The 19,447-nt window shown below is 43.7% G+C and overlaps 1 protein-coding gene across 6 annotated transcripts; it reads left to right on the top strand.

Moving 5' to 3' along the window:
* The first annotated feature begins 22 nt into the window (after nt 1–22).
* FUT10 (fucosyltransferase 10) lies at nt 23–16,366 on the top strand. 6 transcript variants are annotated; one of them, XM_015614886.3, is made up of 6 exons: nt 23–186; nt 862–968; nt 5,627–5,830; nt 6,524–6,809; nt 12,192–13,027; nt 14,321–16,366. In XM_015614886.3, the coding sequence occupies exons 3-6, from the start codon at nt 5,750–5,752 to the stop codon at nt 14,543–14,545; spliced, it is 1,428 nt and encodes a 475-aa protein (XP_015470372.1). In that variant the 5' UTR covers nt 23–186; nt 862–968; nt 5,627–5,749; the 3' UTR covers nt 14,546–16,366. The 6 variants fall into 6 exon arrangements, with proteins under 6 accessions (XP_015470372.1, XP_015470373.1, XP_015470371.1 ...); XM_015614887.3 differs by lacking the exon at nt 862–968; XM_015614885.3 differs by lacking the exons at nt 23–186; nt 862–968 and adding an exon at nt 977–3,839.
* The last annotated feature ends 3,081 nt before the right edge of the window (nt 16,367–19,447 follow it).

Genomic DNA, 19,447 nt, shown 5'->3' with positions numbered 1-19,447 from the left:
CGCCCCTGGCGCGGAGAGCGCGTCCCGGCTGAGGGCCGGGGAGCTGCCCGCCTTCCCTCCGCCGCGGAAGCTCCCGCCGGGCTTCCTCACGGAGACTTCACACAGGGGAGGGAAAACACGCGGGGCGCCATCTTAGGTTCAGGCGGTCTGACAGGACAAGGCGGAGGAATCTGGCCACTGTAAAAGGTGAAACTGGAGGTTTTGGAGCAGCCGCTTCTAATCAGTGGGTGAAATTGGAGAAGGCAGCAGAAGGCAGCAGGCCCAGCAGGGGCTGGGGTTGGTTTGCCTGGAGAAAAGGAGGCTCAGGGGTGTCCTTATCACTCTTAGCTACCCGAAAGGTTGTAGCCGCGTGGGAATCGCCCTCTTCTCTCAGGCAACCAGTGACAGGCAACAGGCTCGAGCTGCACCAGGAGAGGTTCAGGGCGGACATCAGGAGGAATTTCTTCACAGGAAATGTGGTTAGACATTGACGTGGACTACCCAGAGTAGGTTGGTCCATGGTGTTCTGTCATAGTTTGGACTCGATGATCTCAGAGGTGTTTACCAGCCTAAATGATTCTGTGATTCCCTGATGTGATGTTGGTCAGCAGGACAAAGAGTCAGAACTGAAGAGAGTCCTTGGAGAGGACAGCTGATCCAGCGAAGGGATTTGTAATCTGGGGCATTTTGAGGTGCATTAGGATGGAGAGGATTAAAGACAGGCTAAGCATGTGCAATAGCAAGGGCTGTGCATACATCTGCATCTCTATTGTATTCTCAGGGAGGTGGGAAATCATTCTATATGTGGTGGAAATGGCTAAAATCTTTGATTTTGAGCTGCTCAAGTTGAAAGGGCTGTTGTATGTGTCATATCTTTTGCAGTGGTTTTATGGAAGGAAGAATGGTGCCACAGTGACAATGAGGGAGTGTAAATGCACAGCTACAAATCAAGACACTAGATCCAGGACAAGGAAGAATCAGGCCCACAGGTGGTTCTTGTGTCAGCAGCTTTGTCTCCTTTGGGAAGTCACTTGAACTCTGTGCTTTCCTCGTTTCCCTGCCTTTTCTTCTGCTCTGTTTTATTCTGAGGACTTTGTTCCTGCTAGGATGTTCATACAGTCACTCTTTGGAGTGTATAGCGTGGTTGCTACTTCTGGGTGTTGCAGTAATATAGACTATACTGATGTAATGGAGGATAAAACCCAGGGAAATCTACTGAAAGGCTACTTTGAATAATGGGACTATGAATACAACAGAAAGGAAATGGGCATACCTAGAGACAGAGAGGATACCCATCAGGACTTAAGTGAAAGACAAATGGCCTAAAATGCAGAATAATAATAAAAAAAATAGAGATCAAAGGAAATGTGTACATATGAATGAGAGAAACCTCAAATGCAGTAAATCTTGTTTGTAAGAGATGGAGCAGAAAGAAAACCTGCTGTTCCTTACCCATGGAAAGACAAGTTGCATTGTGAGTTTGTTAGATACCAACAGGTCTCCATGGACAGGGGGGCACCATGAGATGCAGGTCTTTAAGAAATATGGTTTATTACCTCTGCTATCTGATCAACAGTTGTGGGTTTTTTTTGGTAGTTTTCATCCAGAATTCCTATGTGATGATCTGGCCCTGCCATTTCTTATGATGGTATCATCTTTACCAGCTATTTAACATGGATTACAGAGAAGCCAGATCCTGCAATAAGAGCTTATTTCCTCAGAGTGGCATAACAGGACAAGAAAAGTGAGCCTTTCTGATGCCAGCCACTGGATTGAGTTTGTCCAAGAACAGCTTGCTTATGGCATGGGAGGGACAGCAGATCATACAGCTTTCCCTCAGGAATGCCCTCAGGACTTAGTTCTGCATTTTCAGTCTGAAACTGTGGGTTATTGTGTCTGTGGAGTGCTTCTAAAGGTTTGAGGGGCAGTAACTGAGAAAAGTCAAGCCTGTTCAAGGAAGCTCAAGCATTTTACAATTAAGTTTTGTCCTCATGAGAGCAATTTAGGAGTCTGCTAGCTGAGGAAATGTGAAAGCCAGGAATATAACTAAGTTTAAAATTAAGGACTAGACACAAGCCCAGGATCACAGGAAGTCCTTCCATGAACCATACCAAGTCTCTGATCCATTTCCAACCACTCAGTTTAATTTACTGAACTACACACTCATAGTGCCATGCTAACTTCAGTCCTCAGCCTCTAGGCACTCTGAATTAGGCCTGCAAAAGCAGGATTCTGCTTTTGCAGGAATCTGCTTTGCAAAATAATATTTGGAGATTCTTGCTGCATCCCTCATGACTCTAAAGTGAGTGGAGATGCTTCATGTTCCAGGTCAAATATCTGTAAACACTTCAGAGATAATACTAATAGCCAGCCTGAAAGGTTCTACTTAGAAATAGGATTCCAACAGCTAAAGCCTTTGTGAGGAAGCAACAAATAGGACAAGAACTGGGATTAATTGAAGACTAGAGCATAAGTAAATCTGTATGTCCCAACATTGTAGCGTCAGTTGCTAGTTTTCATCTTAGGAGGAGACTGGTAGTTCAGAGAGAAATCGGATTTCTCTGGTGCAGTATGTGCAATAAGAGGTGGGTGTTGCTCCAAAGGGGTTACGGGCAAGAATAGCTGTAGTGGAAAGGGGACAGAGTCAGCATAGCAAGGGTCACGGACACTGCTGCAGAGGGCTGAATTCAGGTTGCCTGCTGGGTACCCTTTTGATCCTCTCAGGAAGGCTGCCGGCATTACACACCCAGAGTAAGGAGATGAGCTGTGTGCATAACATTTCAACAGTTTTTATCAGTCATGCCTTTCAGTTAAGGCGCAGGTGTGCCCTCTGCCTCCTCTGGAATTCTTTCTCCCTCCACTCCCTCCGGTAATCAGCCCCTTGCAACCATCCCTGTCGGCCATGTCTGGGTTAGAAACAGCAGATACCTCACTTTCAAGTGTTTGTGTATAAATATAAGTTCCTGTGGAGAAGTGTGTAGGTATCAGGTATTTCTGTGTTAATACAAATGTGTATCTATAGCATATACGAATTACATATACAAGAACGGGTAGTTACTAGGTCTGTATCAGGTGGGTAAGCACGGTCTCTGCTCTGAGCTAACAGAACGTGGCTTTTGGAGTAAACGTCTGCAAAGAGCAAGAAGCGCACAAAGTGTTCCCCAGCTTCAGGAAGCCCCGAGCGGGCAGACTGGACTGTTCCCTGATCGGTACACACGGCTCCGTAGGGACGTCTCGGTAAGGCTGGAAGCAAGTCACGATCTCAGCTGCGGGATGCCTGCCGCAGCTCCGCGCCAGAGGGACGAGGGATGCGGCCACTCGGCGAGCCTCCCAGATCCTCGGGGTTCCCAGCTGCCGTGACGCATTTCTCTTTCTGTCTGCCCGCTGGCCTCATGCAGTCAATGTAGTCTCCGTCAGGATAGCACCAGCACAGTTGTAAAAAAAAAAACCAAAACCAAAAACCACGCCATAAAACCGCAAAGCGCGCTATTATGCAAACAGCTGTAGGAATCAGTGTCAGGGGCGGATTTATTTTTGGGAATTGGGTGAGGTCCTGCAGTGAGGGTTTGCAGAAGAGCAGTCGGGTGGCGTGGAAGTGATGGCGCTCTCACAGCAATTAGTCCTCCGCCTTGCCTGTGCAGGCCTCGGGGACCCCGGTCAGAGCCGAGCCCTTCCCCCGCCCCGCGGCTGGGCGGAGGGAGGCGCGCACCGCACCGCCCCCGCCCCGCGCCCGCCGCCCCTCCGCGCTCCAAGTGGGTGCACTAACTGAAAGTTAGAAAAAAGCAGCGAAACACCCCAAACCCCCTCAGATCCGGACACAGGGGGACGGCGGCGGTGAGGCGGGAGCGAGTTATCTCGGGGTGAGTACGGCGGCGGGCGCCCTGCCGGAGGATGCCCGACCCACGGCGGGAGCAGGGCCGGGGCTGCGTTATGCGTAGAGCCTCGGGAAGAGAAGGGGCAGCGTTTCGGGGAGCAGGAAAAAATCCCTGTCTGGGATGCTGAGCTCAGAGAATTGCGGCGACACAGAGCTGGATGGAGAGGCGGCGGGGAGAACTGGCAGGAAGTTTGGAAGGATTTGCAGGGAACTGCTGCTCCCGCAGGGCAGCCTGGGGTGGCGTTTATCCTCCTTCCCTCGAATCCTCAGGGTCTCCGCTCAGCCTGACAGAGGTGGGAAAGCGTTCCAAGGTCATCCTTGCCACTGGAACTGGGACGGGACAGAGCCTTGTCTGGCCCAGTCCAAGTACGGTGATGATTACTACTCCTCTTTTACCAGGGCAGGGGTTAGGGTGGTATTCAGTAGATCATCAGAATCTTGCTTTTTTGCCATGCACCGGCCTACCACAGCAGTGGGCAGAATTCATCCCTTTCCCCTCTTGGTGCCCCTTTTTGGCTGTACTGCAGGAGGCACAGAAGGTGCAGAGGCTTTATAGAATATCCTGCCTGATCTGAGAAGTGCTTAACTGGCAGCCATGCACTTTCACACCCACACAGACCTTCAAAAGCAGCTGGCCTGTGCAGAGCAGAACTGCACAGCAGGGTTTCATGTCAGCAGCTTTTGCTAAAGAGGCAACATTTCTGATGTTTGAGGGAAAGGGATGAACTCATGTGTCAGTGGGAGCAGAAAAAGGATAATTTTTTTTTTTCCTTCTAGCTGTCAGCACCACCATGATAGTACTACAGCAGGCTGTAGGTTTGGGACCCATCCCTCTTTTTCAGGGCTTTAGAACTTTGTGATTAAGATGATGGGAAAGCTGGCAGGAAAATCAGCATAAATTTCAGTCATAATTCTGAAACAGAGGAGCTCTAAAATAGCGATTTATTAAACATTTTGTGCATGTGTTTCTGCTTTCTGAGCTTTCAGAACACCCACATTTTCAAACTTTACTTCTCTGTGTGGAGTGCTACAGTCCTATCTTTCTACCATCCTTTATTTTTAATTTTCAAGACATGGCTGGAATTTTACAACTTCTCCTGTTGCCAGGATTTTTGTACAGAGACGTCCATCATGCAAGAAAACTGTAGGGTTTTCTGAAAGCTAAAAAAAGTATTGAGGAAGGGAAAGTTGTTTGAGGAGATGCAGAGCAACACAGATGCAGATTACTCAAAAAGGGGAACTTGTGACATTTAACTGAGTTTAGGTCTGGACAGAGTTTGTGTGTGTATTGTGTGTCTGCTTTCTCCGTGCATTGGACATAGACCATATTCCATGAACGTTCTTTAAGCTCGTGAGAAGTCCCAGAAGACTGAAGTGTAGTAAGTCCAAAGCCAGGCAGTCGCGTGCCTTTTCCAGGAGCATTTTCAGAGATTGCCCAGCGAAGGAGAATCTTGCATTGCTTCCCTCTTTGTGAGTCTGCTGAAAAACAGCACAGAAACTCATGAAAGCAGTGGCCCTTCATACACTGTACTGAACTGGGGCCATCAGCATTCATTACACTGACTACAAGGGTGAGAGAATGTCTCGGATGGCTGCAAGGAAAGTAGGTGCCTGGGGCTTTGTGAACAAGAGTGTTGTCTTGTGCAGGCTGCTTTCTGTGTGCCTGCCTGAAAATATGGCTCTGGCACCTACAGAAGGCCATGGGTGTACATGAAACTAACCACTGAGCTTTGAAGGAGCTGTCTGTGTTGATGCTCTACTCTTTTTCAGCAGCAGTCACCATGAAGAGCAATAAGGATAAAGTGGGAAAGCCCAGCAGTGAAGAGTGAAGACTTTGGACAAGCTGACCTTCCTAATGCCTAGATGTAGCTGCTCTGACAGGCCTGGTAGTGCAGCATGATTAGGATGAGAAGGAAGATAATTTGGGCATCTTGCTTCTGCTTTGCAGCTGCCTTTTTCCTTGTGCTGACACTCCAGGTACAGGGGCAAGGGGGTGGGGAATGTGTTAGATTGGTGTCAAAGCAGGACTCAATTCTATCAGATGAGAGAGGTGACAGACATTTTCCATTCTAGTCTATGCTTCACCAGGAGTTACTCTGTTAGCAGCACTGGCCTTGTGGTGATAGCTGACTCTGGAAGTGACATAACCCAGAGTATACCTTCCTTGTATACATCTTTAGCTCCTGGAGGAGTTTCTCAGGAGTGTTGCAACATACAATGCCATATTGTGTATATCCAGCATTGCCTTCTCTTTCCACATGTTTGAACTCATTAGGCAGGGGGGGCAAAGCTGGACCCATAGAAAACTTCATGGGATTTTTTAACAGCTAATTTTCAGAAGAAACCTGGCTACTGAAGGGCTGTTCTCCGTCCTGTGCATTTTCCAGGGAGAAGGCAGAAGTTGTGTTGTTACATCACATGTGATGTGGCCGTATCTCAGTACAGAAGTTTATTTCCTGCCTTCTCCTTACAATTTCAAATTAAAGCTTTTGCTGTTCTGACATAAGATGACCTGATGTCTGCAGTCAGTGAAATGCATCCAGTTTGATTGACAGAAACTTAACATACTGACTTACTGCTTGATACTTAAATTCTGGTTTGCAAGCATATGTCCTATCTTTTTATCAAAGTGATAGTGACGTGTTGTGATATGTATTTTATTTCCCGAAGGTTATCACCGAACTGGGCAATTCAGAGAATAAGGTGTCAGTAATCTCTGGTGTGCACAGCAATCCATTAAAGCCTGGGGAGAGCCATGCTTTTCAGTTTAAGAAGCAGGAGCTTCACAGCAGCTTCGAGACAGAGTCTGATGTAAATCACTATCCTGTCCTGCTCTGGTGGTCTCCCCTCACTGGAGAGACAGGGAGATTCAGTCAGTGTGGAGAGGATATTTGCTTCTTTACTATCAACAAGACCTACCAGCACAATGAAATGACAAGGGCATTTCTGTTCTATGGTAAGAATCTATTTGTTTTTAAAGAAGTAGCTTTTCCTCCAGCTTAGTTCTTTCCCTGTAGAGATTAAACATTCTAGGTGGCAATGACTTAGAACAGGAAATTTATGCAGCTAATTGGGCTAAACTTTGCCTGGTGCTGAATACCATTATGAGTGCTCTGTAGAAGTACTCTGAAAAGTGAGTGTGCACATCTGTGGTATGACTGATGCCTTGTCTCATGTGGCTTCCCAATCACATGTACTCCCTGTTCATGGAAGAAAAGACAATTTCATGTCATTGCCAAGGCATTTAAAGACAGTCTGAGATCAAGCCAACTTTTTCCAGTCTTCTGGCTTGTCACCCCAAGCAGAGGTTTTGCAAGGCCTTTGCACTTGTGCAAGTCTTTTGTCTAAAAATAATGCGCTCTCTGGTAACACTGCAAGTCCCCTGCCTCTTGTGCCAAGAAATTGCCAGCAGACTCTAAATGGAAAGTAGTGAAAGAAACCTATTGATTCCATACAGGGAGCAGCAGCTAGTGCAACCTTCTGAGCTGCTCTGGCTCTGCCAGAGACTTCCCATTACATACACTGCAAACTGAGTCTGCAAAACATGAAAGGTGCACCATTTAAAAGTAGACCTTACTTCTAACTAACTTTACTTTTAACTAACTTTGTTCTTTTCCCCACACAGTCGTTTTTGAAAGAAAACTTGAGTTTTAAGTGGAGAAATAAATTAAAATGCTTTTCTCTGACTGGTATGTTCGGATCTTTTGTCTGGAAATAAAACAAAATAAATCAGGATACTGAGTCTTATCTGCTCAATCTGAATATAGATGAACTGGAAATATAGGAAAGAAGAGCCTTAAGCTTGACTGTTAGCAGTGAAACAAAAACTTTTCATCACTAATCTTTTTAGATCGCCAAGTAGGTCAGCTTTGTCAGATAGTATAGTGGTTAAGCATGAAAGCAAAGGAATAACAGCAAAGGAATGAGAAGCTGACCCAATTAAAGACAAAGAAAGCTGCATTGCATCACAGGAAACCTGTAAAGTCTGGTGATTTTTGTCTCTGGTAGTAATTTAATTTGTCTTTTTCAGCATTAGAAGGATTGTTACTTTAATTTTTAGCAGGCTTCTGGGCATATTGGGCTCTCTTATTTTAAAAACACAATTTATACTGGACATAAGACTCTCCCTGTAGTGGTTTTTTTTGTTTTTTTTTTCTTTTTCTAGTGATGCTGGCTATGAACTTTGTAAAGACAAGTGTTAAAATATGCAAAATGGTTACTTCTTTTTAAACCAGAGTAAATGATGTCACAGTGCCAAAACAGAGAGAGAGAGAGAGAGTTTTTCTCTCATTCTCTCTTCCTCTCCATCTCTCCCCCCTGCCATGATGCAGTGAGTTGTGAGTCTGCAGAAAGGTATATTTTACTTTTACTGATTTTCCCTCTAAAGAGCCTGCTGAGTGAAAACTTGAATATCTGAATTTCCATGTTAAGCTGGATCAGAGCACAGTTTAACCTTCCAAAGAAAATGGAATAATTTCCCCAGTGACCACTTGGTCAGTAAGCTAGTCAAGAGATGAATGATCCAAAGATTAAGAAAAGTACTGATCAAAAATACAGGGTGTAGATGTTTTCCCGCACAACTGCTTTGTAAGAAACACCAGTTTTTCTGCAGCTTTTCCCAGCTCAATGTCCCAGCCTGGAGAGCCCCTCAGTGTAGATGATAACTTTGTCAAGTATCGCCCTGTCTTCTGTTTCAAAATGAGATGTGGCATCCACTTGCTAGACCTTGTCTCTGCTTTTGGGAGGGATTCCCAACTCCACCTTTTCAATGTCACATAATTCAAAGAGTGTAGTATCAGCATGAGCTGCCAATGTGACTGAGTAGTCATAGTCTGGATCTGTCAGAGCCTCAGGGGTGTTGTTCCTAAGGCAGAAAGATGTCCAGCTGTTCTGTACTGGAGTACTGAGTCCTTGGAGTATGACTTCTGAATGAAAGATGTCTTCTAAAATGCATAACTTCTCCTAGCAGCATATATCTTTCTCTTCTGCATATCCAAGATTTCCAAATTAATAGTTAGGAAGGGAAATTCCTCATAATTCTAGTCTTTTTTTAATTCCATCATATGCTTCCTTATTTCCTTCATCTCATGGGGTAGGGGGCATGCTCATTTTATCTTCCCCTTTAATCCTTTTTGTCTTTTTGCTGGACTGAAATTGATTAAGTGTTATATAAAATTCAGACATTCTGATGCACTCTGATCTGTACTGTGTCCAGTTTTGGGCCCCTTATTTCAAGAAAGACATTGAGGTGCTGTAACATGTCTGGAGAAGGGGATCAAAGCTGGGAAAGGGTCTGGAGAGGAAGTCCAATGAAGAGTGGCTGAGGGAGCTGGGGTTGTTTAGCCTGGAGAAAAGGAGGCTTACTCTCTACAGCTCCCTGGCAAGAGGCTATAGCCAGGTGATCGTTGGCACCTTTTCCGAGGCAACCAGTGACAGGATGAGAGGACACAGTTTCAAGCTACACCAGGGAAGGTTCAGGTTTGACATCAGGAGAATATTTTTCATGGAAAGGGTTGTTAAGCGTTGAAATGGATTGCATTCCAATCCAGGAATCCAGAGTGATAGCGAAGTCACCATTCCTGGAGTTGTTCAGGAAACAGCTGGTCATGAGATTAAGTGCTGTTTAGCTGACAGTGTTGTCACTGTCACTGTAATAAGTGTTGTTAATGTTAACAACATGGTGATTGGTCAAAGGTTGGACTTGATGATCTTGGAGGTCTTTTCCAACCTAAATGATTCTGAGACTCTGTGATTTTATAGTGCATTTTTCTTCAAGTTTCTCTTTGCCTGACTTAACTGTCTCCTAGTTTAGTAAATTTTACATGTTGCCTTTTTGTCTTTCTCTCATTCTTGCCTGTATTTCCACCCCCTTTTCCCTGCAATACTACCTGAAAGAGGGAGCACCCATGTAAGAGACTGAGCTGGAGTGATGTTACTTCAATCCACAGTATTTCATTATTGTAGGTATGCACTGTTAATTCTCTTGTTGGCATCACTTAGAACAAAGTGTTTTCAAAGCCAGATATACTTTGTGGATTCCTTCATGAGAATATGATTAACTTTTCATCACCTTCTTCTGTCACAAAATGACACATCAAAACCAAGATAATACATCAAAACCAGGAGAAGCAAATAGCATTTTTAATTGAGTGGCAGTCTTTCATCTTTTTAGTGCTGAGGATTTAGGACCGGAGTAGAAGACAGAAGGCTGATGTTTGGTGGCCTTAAGAAACCCCATCTGATGCTCCTCAAATATCTTGCTTTATAGGAGATTTTTATATTATTGACAGCTAATTTCTATCTCTGCTGCAGTAATGAAGCCTCATATTAGTTTTATAAGGTCAACCTTGGAGTAATTTTGCCAGGCTCATTCAGCTGCAAGGACCACTGGGCATTTTTTTAAAATCTTCTTTATGTCTTAGTTTTTAGATCAGTATTCTGTGTAAGACTTCTGCTAGCACCCCCTTCTTTTTGCCATCAGTGTTTTGAGGTCCGGGGTAGAATGGAGAGTGAAAAGTTGTAAGTGTGGCTGAGATGGAGTTATGACCCACCTCTGAAGGGTAGTAACTGAGGTTCCAATTCCCTTGGATTTACTCTAATTCTGAATGACTGACTGGTGGGTATATATATGTCAGCCAGGTTTATTTCAAAACAATTTAATTGCAGAGGAAAGGAAGTATGTGGCTCTTTGATTCTTTCCTATAAAAGTATAAAAATCTTGTGAAGAAAATATGTAAGAAAAAGGAAGAGAGGGAGAGGAAGAAGGAAGGAAGTAGATAGTGAAAAGGAAAAATACCACCTCTGATGGATCCAGTGATGATTCTTGATCATTGCAATTTTGATGTCCATGATAGGAGTGATGGTTGCAGTCTTCATTTGTTGAGGGTAGGAGCCTGAAAAACAAAGAGTGTGCTGGGTTATATACATTTAAATTGGCATGGGAACACTTAGGTCACTTCCCAGGGCAGGAATATTTTATGTCTGACGCAGTACGAGTCTTCTGATGGAGAGTTTCTGATGAGAATTGGGGTGCTTTGTGGTTGGTTGTGATCCATAGCCCCCTTTAGAGATACGGGCATATTTGACACTGCTTCTTGTGACTGTGCATCTCTGTCTGATGGTGAAAGGGGAAAGTTGGCATGGAGAAAGCATTATCTTGCCTCCACATAATCTTCTGCTTACTGGCCATTCCCTTTAGTTGGTTTCAACACAACTTGTTTAAGACATTATATTCCCAATTGTGCTAGATGCAATCAGCCATGAAGTTTGCTGCACAAAGGCTGGGTTGCCACAAATGGTAGTTTATCTGAAGATAAGAATTTGTGATGTTTTCTAAACCAGCTTTTCAGTGTTAGTTTCAGTTTTTGAACTTGCCTTACAATATTGGCTAAAAGTTTTTTATGTTCATTGCCTTTTCTTAAGTAGAAAACAGATATGGTTCTAAGACAGGGAGGAAGTACCCTGACAGAAATGGGACATGTTTGCATTCAGTCTGCAGTGAGGCTGGTCGTAAGAGTGGAGTGCAGTAGTAGTGAAGGGAGAGCAAGGGTTACATTAAAGAGTTGGTACTTTCAACTTAGTTTTGCACAGACCAGCCTTTGAGAAAACTCATCTACGTTTGTTCTAAGGCTTCTACCAGTTTTCCCAGTTTCTGCAGTTGACTGTTTTTAGAGTTTAGACATGATTCTTCTTCTGTAGGCGTTACTTTGAGGAGATGTCTTCTGCCAGAAGCTACTTCTTTATGTATCTGGTAGGCAGCTGTGATACATCACCTCTTAATTTTCTCTTTGAAAAGTTAATAGTTTGGCTTCCTAAGTCTCTACAGTACAGTATCTTTTCAAGACTTGAAGTAATTATTTTTTCTCCTTGATCCTGTCCAGGATTTCAGCTTCCTTTTAGTTGTTTTATTACTAGAACCAAATTGAGTTCTGCAGTAAACATTTTCCTCACATCACAGAGGTAATACCATCTGTTTCTCTATTTAGAGAACCAGGGGATTATTAAACATCTTACTAGTCTTTTCAGTTCATTAAAATATGAAATTCCTAGTGATCCTTTGAAATGAGAGGCCTTTAAACTAATATGACACGAAAAGAAACCACTTCTAATACTAACTACTGATACCACTTCTCTAGATTCTTCTGCTGTGAAATTCAGTTTTATCTATCATTACGCTCTTGTGCCTTTACATTAAATGCATTCTTTGAAATAACTGCCTTAGAGTGTCAGAAATGTGATGGTTATAGCGCTGATACTAAATTAAAACTAGATTTCTGTGTCATTGTAGTTAGTGTTGTGACAGATAAGAGCAGGATGAACGCTGTTTGCTTTTGTCTAGGTACTGACTTCAGCATAGACAGTTTACCTCTCCCTCGCAAAGAATATCATGACTGGGCCCTTTTTCATGAAGAGTCACCAAAAAACAACTACAAACTCTTTCACGAAGCATCCATTACCTTATTCAACCACACCGCAACATTTAGCCGCCACTCTCACCTGCCACTGACCACTCAGTACCTTGAGGGTGTAGAGGCCCTGAAGTCATTGAGGTTCATGATCCCAGTGCAGATGAAAAACAGCCTGAGGAAAAGGCTTGCACCGGTTGTGTATGTGCAGTCGGACTGCAACCCGCCTTCTGACCGGGACAGCTACGTGCGTGAGCTGATGTGCCACATTGAAGTAGATTCTTATGGGGAATGTTTGCATAATAGAGACCTTCCTCAGCATCTCAGAAATCCATCTGCCATGGATGATGGAAACTTTTTAAAAATACTTGCACAGTACAAGTTCATTCTTGCTTTTGAAAATGCTATTTGTGAAGATTACATCACTGAAAAACTCTGGCGGCCACTGAAGTTGGGAGTGGTGCCAGTGTACTTTGGGTCTCCCAGCATTGTAGACTGGCTTCCTAGTAACAAGAGTGCAATCTTGGTATCCAGTTTTTCACACCCTCGGGATCTGGCCCGCTATATCAAAACACTGGATACAAATGATGAAGAATATGAGTCCTACCTACAGTGGAAACTGAAAGGGGACATTTCCAACCCAAGACTGCTTAGAGCAATGAAGGAACGCAAGTGGGGAGTGCAAGATGTCACTCAGGACAATTACATTGACACCTTTGAGTGCATGGTTTGTAACAGAGTGTGGGAAAACATCAGACGGAAAGAAAAGGTATGTGTGAATTTGTATTTGTGTCTTAGAGAGGCTTTAAAATGGCACTAGGGTCAGGTTTGGTTCCCAGGAAGTTTGGTGACCAGATTTCAGGCTAGCTGACACAGTATTTCAGTGCCATTGGTTTATGCATCCTCATGTAAAGGTATTGGCAGAAGGTGCAGGTGCACAACCAGAACATGTGTTCCTCATAGTGCTGCAGTGCAGCGTGTGAGCATAACATTGACCACTGAGCTGGTGGTCATTTTCAGCCAAAGGCTTAAGTTGCTCAGGGAGGAGACCTTTTCCATGTTGCAGAAAGTAGCCTAACATGTTGACCTTCTTCAGATGACATTTGGAAAGAGGTTGCCCAGAAAGGTTGTGGGATCTCTGTCCTTGGAGGTGTTTTAAAACTATACTCAATTTTATCCAAGGCAATTTTAGATATGATTACACCTGTTTGGAAGAGGAGATGGAGCTAGAGATTCCTGTCTTCTGATCTGTCTTAAGCATTCTGTGACTGTCAGGTTCTATATATATATGTGTGTATATATATATACATTCATACATAAACATGTAGTGACATGCCACTGTCTGCGGCCACATCTGGTGACCAAACACTGAAACAATTTTTAAGTCAGGTTGTGTATTTGTGAGAAGCCATATTTTAGCTGATCACCACCTGAGCAATACATTAAATGGTCAGCCAGTAGAAGGGAGATGAAGAAAAATTTTAAGTTATTAAGGTGAGCTGAAGTGATGAGAATTACAGACTGGCAAACATTACACTTACTCAGATGTTGCTATTTGAGACTGGTGCAAATCTGGACATATGTCTTCTGTTTGAGTTAGAAATGCAGCCATGGAGAGGTAGAGAATAGATAGAGATATTCCTTCCCTGTGCTTTTGTGGCTCTCTAGTCAATAAAATTATGAAGACCAGTTTACCCTCCTGGCCAGATTCATGGCTTGTTTTTGTCCGTTCGAAAAAGAATCTCAGTAAGTGTGTGCATATTCAAGATGAAAACAAAAATATAATGATGAAAATGTAACTCCTTGCCTTGTAATTTCATTTTGTGCAGTCTGGTGCTGCTCATTTGCAGCCAAACTTTATCTGAAACTCGGCATGACTCGTCAGCATGACTGATCTTGTCCCAGACACTTAGGGGAGGCCTTTCACAGGGACATGGGTAGAGCCTGCAGCAGGAAGAAAAATGTAACTGATGGGATTTGACAGTTTACTGATGGTGTAGCATTTTTATTCTCTGTTTGCCTGGGTGCCTAAATAACCCCTTTTATTTGTCTTCATTGCCAGGGATGGCTGCCCCAGAGGTGGGAGGCTCAGGTTAATCATCTGAGCTGCCCCAAACCAGAGGCATTCTGGTTCTCATCTTCAAACCCTGGCTGGATTTCTCTCCAAAAGATGTGGATACCAAGCTTCGAGCAATCCAAGAAAGAAGCCTGGGCACTGAGGCATCTGGTGGAAAAAAACAAGAATTTTACAGCTGAAGAATTTTGGATGCTTGTATTCAAAGAGTAAACACGGTGGACCTGTGAAACAGAGTGAGCTCCTTAGAGGAGTTCTGTGGAATTTTCTTTTGCAGGTGACCTTATAATTTAGGATTAGTAACCATGGGAAGTAGACCCATGGGACTGAATTTAGTATATTCAGTACTGAAGGGGCACTAAAAAGTGCTAAACAGTAAAATCATTCTGCCAGGTAATATATGCATATATATATATGCATATATTTGTATTTAGAATGATTTATATTAATTGTCATTTGTTCAAATGTTTGAACATTAAGACCCTGATTGTCAGGATTCTCAAAGCCCACACTTAAGCGCACAGCTAATTACCCTGAAACAGATGGCTCTCCCTCCATATTTAGATACACACTTGCTTGGTCTCAAAACCCCTTTTTCCCCACTCCAGGACCCTCCTTTGCTATACTGATACCTACAGGGTACAAAGCAGCTGACGCCATTGCACAGGTACAACGTCTTTGATGCTTTGGAGGTAGACTAAAAACTTGGGACTGTGTCTCTGGCTAGCTGTTTATTATCAAATTTCCTGGCATCAGCAGATTTAAGCTGGGACTTGGCGGGCTTTGTGTCCTGACACTGAGTGCCAATGTAACGTACATTAGTGGCTGGCACGAGGAAGCACCATCTGTTGGTGTCCGGGGACAGATTGAGTGAAAAACGGGCTGGCTCAGATTTACCCACCATCTTTTGCTAAAAATAAGCAGAGCACATGAATATCTCTACTCCCCAGAAATAGGGTTGGCTTTGATCTGACTTATCTTCTTGCCTTTCTGATGATGTATTTGTATTCTGATGATAGTATTTGTATCCTGTATAAACATGAAATTATATGATTAAAAGGGCAGGGAAAATACAGAGTCTGTTGGTGCTGAAGTCTTCAGTAGGCCCAAGGAGAAGTAGGCAGCCTTCCTGTTGTAACACACAAAACCCAAAATTACTTAGGAAGAATAAAACTTGGTGGTCTTAGTCATCACTTGCCAAAGGACACACCTTTGCCTGGTATTTAGACTGCTGCAGTTTTCTTCCCAAGTTCTTTCAACCTCAATCTGTGAAGGAGTGAACTTTCACAGGATCTGAAAAATGGCAGTAACTGGAGCTATTCAGATGAGTGACACTCATTCATGCACATGTCCACATATGGTGAGACAGGGCAAATGGAATTCCTAATCCAGGGTTCTTCACATTGCTGGAAAGGCAGATTTTCACCTGTCTGATAATTTCCATGGAATTGTTTCTTGTTTAAAAATTTCTGTCAAACAGCTAGCTGTTTTCTGAAGGGGTATCCAAATAGTGGCAATGAAGAAATTCAGCTGCGAAATTTACTTATATTGGAAAGGTTTCCTCACCATAAATTTCCTCAAGAAATAACTGGTGAATTTTTAATTATTTTTAAATCTGTCAAAGGAGAGATGAGTTTTGTGGCCATGAACAATAGAGTACTGGTAATTAGTATCAGTCAGTGTTTCTATGAGAATATATTTTCTGATTAAGAAAAATATTCCCACTGAAATTTCTCACCACTAGTGTTTTGCTAGTGTGACACACAACGTCTGTTGGGCATGTATTAAACACTTTCCCCAGTGGTCTGCAGAGCAAGTGATGACTAGGCTCCACAAATGAAGCTCTTCAGGACAGTGACATTAACACTGGACTTACAGGCTTCCCTAGAGTAGGACTGAAAGCTAGACATAAACCCCAAAACATTTGCAAAGGGAACTGCTGAATGCCCATCTGTTGCCATGAATCTCTGTTTCACCTCCCAGGATGATAAAGAAACATGAAGGACTAAGTAAATTTTGTTGTTATTTTTGTTACTTTTTTTTTTGTTTTTTGTTTTTTTTTGTTTGGATTGGTTTGGTTTGGTTTGGTTTGGTTTGGTTTGGTTTGGTTTGGTTTGGTTTGGTTTGGTTTTGTGATGTTCTGCTGTCCCTTCGGCCCAAAATCTCAAGCCATGTTTTTTAAAGACCTCAGAAACTACACAACTGGATGTTTTTTGATTTGTTTTCATGATAGAATCTGTCTGATCCTGACCATCTTGGGCAGTCTGGTAGATAGATATTATCCAAAGATATAAGACATATTTATCTCAGTTTTTAGCACTGTATTATCCTTCTTTTTAATTTGATGGTGTATGAGGGGAAGAACAATTACAACCCACATTCTGATATTTCAAGTGGTCAGCAGGCTGTGTTTCAGAAGAGGTAATATGATCATCCACTGCTATACAGAGTAGAAAGATGAGTCTCCAGAGAAGCCTAGAGGTGTACTGTGGTTTGATTGTCAGTCCTCCCACAGTGCATTCTTTTTACAGGGTAGACTTGGATTCCACCAGCTAGTTCAGAGCAGCCTCCATTTGGCTGCAATTTTTTAATCACCTTCTAGAATCTTTTTTTCCTGTGCTAGGTGGAGGGTTTGTGAACATCACTGCGGGAGATTTATGGCAAGAATTTGTGCAGGCTAATCAAATGTAAGAAAGATTGACCATCATGAATTCTAGGTTGATCTCTCCCTCTACTGCTCTGAGAAGGAATAAGCAGAATTTTTTTTTAAGCAGATTTTCTAGCCTTCCTGCCATGTACAGGTTTGTAATTCTAGCTAACAGAAGGATCCACTTTGTTTTGCAGACACATCGTACAGTCCTTTCTTTTTTTGGTTTCTTTTTGCCCTAGAAAGACAATAGCAGAACAGTTGAGAAAAACTCCACTTCCAAAAGCATGAGCTGATTCTGCATGAATGTGTGTGTGCTTCTCAACCTCTTACATGGTGGTAACTATATGTGCTGATTTCCTATGATTTGGCATATAAGAAACAAAGACAATTCCTACTGGATTTGCATTTATTCCACTGAACCCATACCCATCAACTACCCCTAGAGTCATAAATACTTGTGGCTTCTGAGTCCACAGTGACCTTTGCATTTGAAGTACAAAACTTCAAGACCTTCAGAAGATGCTTGTGTTCAACGTGGAGTTGTCTCAGAAATCTGCAGCATCTTCCTGGTGGGACTGGGAAAGCCTGGGGAAAGAGGTGACCCTGGATGACAGCTTTAGAGGTGGTCCTTCTCCTTCTCACTGAGGAAAATGAGGACAGTGGCTCAGACAAATGAGAGTCCAGATCACTTTTAACCTTCCCACTACTCTCATCCTCTACATCCAGCCTCTGCCTTCTAACAACTCCCTCTGACATACCTGTACCTCCTGTCCTCATGCCATCTGGTTGTGTAGGGAAACAAAACACAAGGTTTTCCATTGCAAACATTTGCTCACATTTCTTCATTTTCAGTGTGTTGGAGGCCTGAACCTCAAACTTGTCTTGGTTTTCTGGCTGTCTGTGCTGGAGGCAAGCTCTGGGCTGGTGCGGTGGTATCTGGAATCAGGCTGCAGGAAAACAGCTAAGGTGACCATGAGAAGGAGCTGGCAGGAGCCTCACCTTGGCCCTCCCCATCATGTTGTTTGAGGTCCCAAGTCCCTGCCTGGGCTGTGCTGTGCCATGCCTGCGCCTGTTCCGTTCTTCTGTCTCAATCTTCATCTGTTTCATTCATGCAGACCTACTGGGCAATTGCTGGGCTGTCACTGACCCTGCCTTCCACCACACTCCTGCCCTGTGTGTCCTGCCTGTGGTGCACCCCCCCACATGTGGAAATACTGCCCATTTGGCTCCACTCCCAGTGGATTTTTTTATGCCCCAACACAGGGCCCTTCCAGAAGCTACTGCTAGTGGGGAATGTCCCTTGGTACACCTGGCCCTGCCATCTTGAAGCTTCCTCCAATTTCCTAAGAGTTGCTTCAGCTCTTGTTGAAGTTGTTTGCAGCAAATGTCTCAATGCCACCCCTTGTATTTAGCCACTCCCTGTCCATTATCCCTGAGCCCTTAACAGTGCCCTGTCTCATGGCAGATTGCTGTGCAGCTGGGCTGTCCATTGCCTACAGCACTCTGCCTTCTCCATTCCCTCCTGCAGCACTCCAGTGATGGCGTTCTCTTGGCCCATTGCTTTGATCCCAAGTATGCACAGGATTGAGGTTTAAAATTTCTTTCTTCCTCTGAACTCCGGTCACTTGACCTGCTTTTCCCATATTGGTTCAATTTTGCATATTTGTTAGCTTTTCAAAAATCTCCTTAACATTGACACTAGCCAACACTTTGGAAGGGCCTGGTGGGGTGGGGGTATTAGCACAGCAGATCATATGAGATTGGTGTTCTTAGAATACATTAAAGGTGCAATGGAGTATTTGCCCTAGAAAATGAACAGCAAGCTGAAGACTGAAGAAGTGATTAAAAAACATAAGGAAGACTACAACTGTGTTCATTTCAGTGCAAGACAAACCTTGATCCCATGCTGTGGGCACACAACTGTGCACTGTGGTCTTCAGAGGTCAAATCCCAGCTTTCCTCCCTCATGCAGCATTTACAGAGAAATAAAGCTGAATGCTTGTTTTTGGCAGACATTAAAGAAAAGCAAAGAGCTTGATGCTGGTAGTGCAGATTTGCAGAGCACGTGATGCTCTGTTTTGTCAGCAGCACAGCATCAGCCTGACATGAAACACAATGAGGGTGGCTGTGTGCTTCTGTAGAAAAGTGTGTTGTTGCTGCTGTGCATGCATGAGGTGGCGGTGGGGAGGTCTCATATGACTGACACTGTAGTGCCATCCTGCACAACTCTGTGGGGACAGTTCACAAACCAGACCAGGGTTAAAGCCAGGTTCTGTAATTAATGCGGAGAGAGAGCTCATGAACTACCCTTCTCAGGTACACCTTCTGTAGAGCACAGGGGATGGAAGGCAAGGTGGGGTGGTGTGGACATACCCTGCTGTGTCCTGCTGGCTGACATTCCCCCTAAGTGTTTTTAAACCACAGTTATTGAAGCCTCATGTGCAGACCTTTAGTTTTTAGTTAGT

This window comes from Parus major, chromosome Z, assembly GCF_001522545.3.
Source record: "Parus major isolate Abel chromosome Z, Parus_major1.1, whole genome shotgun sequence".
Taxonomy (NCBI): Eukaryota; Metazoa; Chordata; class Aves; order Passeriformes; family Paridae; genus Parus; species Parus major.
This window is presented reverse-complemented; position numbering and strand designations above follow the sequence as displayed.